Below are 5,756 nucleotides of genomic sequence, written 5' to 3' on the forward strand. Positions count from 1 at the left end.
AACCCCCCCCCCCCCCCATTGTAATTCAATAAAATACAACAGTGAAAAGCAGTAAATCCTCATATTTGATTAGCAGATGTTTAGCCTTTATTCTTCAGAAATGACTTAAACAATCAAGCTGTGATTATAGTCATTGTCGATTCATTTACTGTCAATCAACTAATTGATCAACAGATAAACAGTTTCAGCAGTAAAAAGAGTCAGCCATTTTTCTATTGCTTGGGCATTTCTTCTTCTTGTGTGTGGAAATTCTCACTAAATATTGCTTGACATAATTTTCACTATTTTAAACAGATTTGAAGGTGCCATTGTGATGAAAACATTTCGAACTGTAAGGTTCAGCACATTTTCATGTATATTGTTATTAAAGTTGATCCACAGAGGGTTTGAACCCTGCCAGAGGCTGTCACTTGCAGCTTTATATAGTTGTGCTGCTGCTTTCACAGCAGTGTTGAATCCCATAAGGCTTCCCTGAGATTTCTTCACACTGTACCTGTCACTTCATGGGAGATGGCAGCCGCGTTCCCATAGCCTCACCATATGGCAATGGCAGACTCCAACAGCTCACCTTTTGTCACTTTTAGTACTCTCTCTCTCTGTCTTTCTGTCTCTCTGCCTGTGTCTCCCGGGCTTCAAGTTTGTTTTCCTATTTATTTTCTCGTCAGAGCATTTCCTTCAGGCTTCACACTTTTCAATACAGTGATTATGCTTTTTACACGTGTGACAGTGTGAGGTCACAATCATCACTATACTGATAAGATGACAGTTTGATGTCAATTCCTTAGAAACTCTACGTCATCCCATCACAAGCTTACCAAGTCTGTCTGCTTCCTTTTAGTGTTACATTTTTAATTGCAGCTTAGCGAGATGGCTCCATCTTTCTCTCTTTGACTCTGTCTTGTTTTTTCTCGTGTTCTCCATATCCTTCTCTTCTTTTCTGGCTCTGCTTGTAATCTCTGCCTGTTGTCTGACTGATGTAAGCTGGATGTAATACCTTTAATGATTATGTGTTGTCGATAAGATAAGCCTTCTTGAGCTCTTTGAAACTCTTGTATTAACCTCTCTAAACCTACGTACCGTTTCCAGAGAAACGGGGAAAGAGGTGTAGTGTGGCTTCGGCCTAATGTCAATGAAAAGCAACCACTTATAAATGCGCTGTGTGTTTGTGATTTCGGCAGACATCAGATTGTTTTCTAGCTGTGCATATTTTTGGCACTGTAGCCAGATTCTGTGTCACTCTCTCTTTCCCCCCAGTCTCATTCTGTTGAAACGACGAAAACGAGGGTAGTCGCTTGAAAAGCAACACATCCCCAGGCAGCCACGGCTCTGTCTGGTCTTCCATTATATCGCTGCACCCGCCTCGCGCTAGCTTGGAACTAGGTTGTTTCCATGGCGACCAAGTATTTGATGGACAGGCCTGTGTATGATGGCCGGCCCACTGTGGGAGTTTCCACCGTCTGCTGTCATCCAAACGGGATGCTAACGATTTAGCATGTCTGTATCTCACGTGCTGAGATATTTTCACTGTTAAGCAACAGTAGAAATTCAGTATTTGCATTCACACCCCGAACTCAGCTCGTCTACTTTTAGGTACAAACGCCCACATCATGTCTTTTTTTACAGCCAGTCCTACACTCACACAGTACAGTACATACAGACACAAAAGACGTGTGAAATTTGGCTCGGGTACCAAATTATGCTTCATCTTGTGAGACAACACACAGAAAATAAACAAACACAAAGCTTGCAGATTCAAACATGGCAGCCTCTTACGTGTCTGAGCCTCCTCTTGCAGTGTGCTTATGCATATTCATGTATTGTGTGATGTTATCGCTGAGTAAGATGTACAGCTATGTACATTTACTCAGTAGGCTATTGTACTTAAGTGCAATTTTGAGGTAATTCTATTTTACTTAAGTATTTCCATTTTATGTTACCTTATTCTTCTAAACCATTTAATTTCAGTGGGACATATTGAAACGTTAACAGGGTATATTTTTATGCATTATGAGTAATCTTATACTATAAGTACATTTAGCAAATGATACCAAAACTTAAGTGGCATTTCAATGCAGTACTTTGACTTGCAATAGAGTACTCTTATATTGTATGTTGTATGTATTTCACATTTACTTCAGTAAACGATCTGAATATTTTCTCAGACTCATCTGTAGTTAATGCAAAAACGCTTAGTATTAGTGCAACACAGTAGAAAGGTTTACTCATCTTCAGTATCAACACGGATAAACATTTCAAAGTCTGTCAGCAACAATCATTTCCTCTAAAAAACATTTTTTTTCATACTGAAGAGGGATGTGAAATAACTCTAAACTTCTCTATCTTCCTGAATCCCCTTAACATAACCCTGTTTCAGCCTTTATTCCAGCTATTTTCAAAAAGGATATATCAAAGTGTGAAAGACGGCAGAGCCCTCTTTAAAGGATTACTGTGTAAGTAGGATGAGATTTTTTACTTCTTTTCCCTACATCGTTCCTCTCTAGCTGCACAGTGCATGAAAACCATGCTGTTATTATCACTCGTTTTCCACTCAGGTAACAACAATAACAATTCGCTTCTGTACACAACAATAACAGCATCATCAAAAAAGACTGCAGCGGAAGCAACTTTAATTGGACAGCGTCGTAGCAAATGAATGTTTGACAGTGTGGTTCCCCTCCTGTTTTACTCTCTGCACACCTGTGACTCAGCACCTGCAGGTCACAGACACCATATGCCTTGGTTAGTGATTCACAAGAAGAGCAGGAATCCCACACCCACACACAAGAGAGGAACCTAGTTTTTATGCAACATGATCATCATCACCAATACCTACATATTTGCAAAATCCAAATCAAACATTTAACATGGAGAATACATCATTTCAATCACTTGAGGGCTTTCTGTTTAGCACACAAGGTAAAGCATTCTTCTCCATAATGCACATCCTCTCCTCGGCTTATTGTGATACAGGTAGCTTACTTAGAATAATGTAGCGATGTGCTGTAAGCCTCGCTGACAAAGAACCTGTCTAATCCATCAAGAAGTTTCAGGGCGATGAAGATTTGCATGACAAAACAAATATCGTGAAATGCTAGTAAGATTAAGTGACTGAATGAATTTGCCTTGGACTCCTGCATAATTTCACAGCAAGAACTGTTGTTATTCTGAAGTACAAAAAGCACAAAAGGTAAAGCATCAGACGTGTGCAACGTGCTTGGTAGTCAGTGTTGTTGGTATGCAGTATTCATTCCCAGTGTGGCTCACTGTTGCTAGAGAGCACAGTCGTGAGTATTCCTGCTGTGAGACAACTTTGCATCCACTACATGTATGCAACATGAACTACACGCACAAAATACAGAGAGACGCACACACACACACATCCGTAAACATGGTGTGTGTCACCACATTGACCACCAAGAAGGCCCCTTTTGTTGCTTTATGAGTATGTGGTTTTGAACAGCGCTGTGTAATTTCAATTGAGCTCTGTACAGGCTTTGAATGCCTGCCTCCCTTTTCCCAAACTAGCCAGACTCCCCGTCAGATATAATGAGGGAACATGGAAGCCAAACTAGAGGTTTTGAAATCGTAATGAGAAAGACTCCCTGCTACTAAAAGAGACAGAAGGACTGATTTAGCACAGCAGAGTTAAAGATTGGAAGACAGTAATAGGACACATTTAGATGGCAGTCATGTATTTAGCTGTGGTGACCAAGAGAAGGAAGGGAGTGAGTTAAGATTCTAGGGTCCTTTTTTGTAGCAGACCCACAAATTAAATGCAACCACATGACGGTCAGAGATGGTGAACTAGTATGGAATACTGACAAAGACCACTTATAGTGTGCGGGAGGGGAGGAGGATGGGTTCAATAAACACAGGACATTTAACCATGAGACTGGTGTTTGACACCGCATGTCCCAACGTGTTGTTATTGATTTGTTAGCCTAAGGCTATGTTGATGATGGTTTTCCTCAACCTAACTGACTGGTTTTGTTATCTTTCGTTTTGTAACATAAAGTCGTCCCGAATTGATAATGTCATCCTTGCTCTGTCGTCATTAGCACAACTTACACTCTGACCACTTGACACAAAGCCTCACAAGACGCCTTTAAGCCCATGTGAATGTACAGTTTTCTCCCGCTAATTGTCACTGTGTGGACAACAGATTGTGTCTCAGTGTCTGCTTGCCTCTAACACATGCATGATGCTCATATGACAGCTGACACCATCAGCATGCCCTCTGACCTGACAGCATAGTTGTTGTTGTTGTATCAAGTGGTAAACACTCACCTTTAAAAGCACTGCATATTATCTTCTTTCACTTTGACAATGTACTCTGATTAGTAAAGAGTCTGTAGCCATGCTGGACCAACCGCCATCTCAAAAGCAACACTGCTCATGTGACTGCTTTTTAATTTTTAATGCAAGCAGAAGCACCTCAGTGGTCTAAGAAGCCTGCCATGTAATGGTCACTGTCAGGGTTAGAATTTGACTTTCAATTTTTCAAAAGTCACCTGATGTGTCACGATTTATATTTTGATTTAGTTATTTATTCTGTTTTATTGAGATGTTCCATGTGTCTTGCACTTTATTTCCTGCCTTTGTCTGTCTTGCCCCTGTGAGGGTCTGCCCTTCCCCTAATTAGACACTGATGCTTTCAATCACCTGCACCTCCTCAGTCTGCTTCACTTCACTTTCTGCCCCTGTCTGTTCCTCTCGTGATCGTCGCCCCACCCTAAATTGAAACCTGTTCTGTCTAATCACCTGCACCTTCCCTATGTATTTAAACCATGTGTGTCTCTTGGCTCAGTGTTCGTTTGTCTATGGCGTAACCTGATCCGTCTGTCATCTGTCTGCCATTTCCTACCGGTACGTTTCGTGTCTGCTCCCCTTTGCCATGTTCCCTGTTTTTTTGGATGTTTTATTTTCATGGACTTGTGATTCACACCTTTTTGTGTTGAATACTTCTTTGTTACAATTAAACCCACAATTATCCAACCCTCCGTTTCCCGTGTCTCCCTGCATTTGGGTCCAGCCCTTTATTTTGTGCAAAAACCTTACATGATGTCTCATTTCAGATGATCTCATAACAACACATCTAGCGGGTGACGGAGAGGAATGTTATTTATAAATTGTGTAACTGCAGAATGTGACTTGTGAATTTATAGTTTTACCATGTTCTTTGTCTTTTTTTTGTACACACAAAACTAGTGTAAAAATTTACAGCTACCTCTGGTTTCAGCTGCCACTACCGTGTCGCAGCTACCTCTGGTTTCAGCTGCCACTACCGTGTCGCAGCTACCTCTGGTTTCAGCTTCCGAGCCACAGCTAAAGCCTGAGTCCTGTGTGCCGAATGCCAGCGATCACCAGTTCCTGACCCTGCTGCCGAACGCCAGCGATCACCATTTCCTGACCCCGCTGGGTCATCATCTGAGTCCTGTTCCCCGGAGCCCCGTCTCCGAGAGTCTTCCCAGTCCTGTTCCCCGGAGCCCCAGTCGGAGCCCCAGTCTCCCCAGTCCATCTCCACTGAGCCCCAGTCCTGTTCCCCGGAGCCCCAGTCGGAGCTCCAGTCTCCCCAGGCCGTCTCCCCTGAGCCCCAGTCGGAGCCCCAGTCTCCCCAGTCCGGCTCCCCGGAGCCCCAGGCGGAGCCCCAGTCTCCCCAGTCCGGCTCCCCGGAGCCCCAGTCGGAGCCCCAGTCTCCCCAGTCCGTCTCCCCAGTCTCCCCAGTCCGGCTCCCCTGAGCCCCAGTCGGAGCCCCA

General features: G+C 43.1%; 1 protein-coding gene across 1 annotated transcript in view; it reads right to left on the minus strand.

Annotated features, from left to right (window-relative positions):
- Window positions 1–5,281: 5,281 nt before the first annotated feature.
- LOC116395458 (junctional adhesion molecule B-like) overlaps window positions 5,282–5,756 on the minus strand; it is a 26,271-nt gene continuing 25,796 nt past the window's right edge. The window contains exon 10 of the mRNA XM_031869373.1: window positions 5,282–5,734. Within this exon, the coding sequence (XP_031725233.1) occupies window positions 5,282–5,734 (453 nt within the window). The remainder of the gene's footprint in view (window positions 5,735–5,756) is intronic.

Source organism: Anarrhichthys ocellatus, unplaced genomic scaffold, assembly GCF_004355925.1.
Source record: "Anarrhichthys ocellatus isolate YVR2014 unplaced genomic scaffold, GSC_Weel_1.0 scaffold47, whole genome shotgun sequence".
NCBI lineage: Eukaryota > Metazoa > Chordata > Actinopteri > Perciformes > Anarhichadidae > Anarrhichthys > Anarrhichthys ocellatus.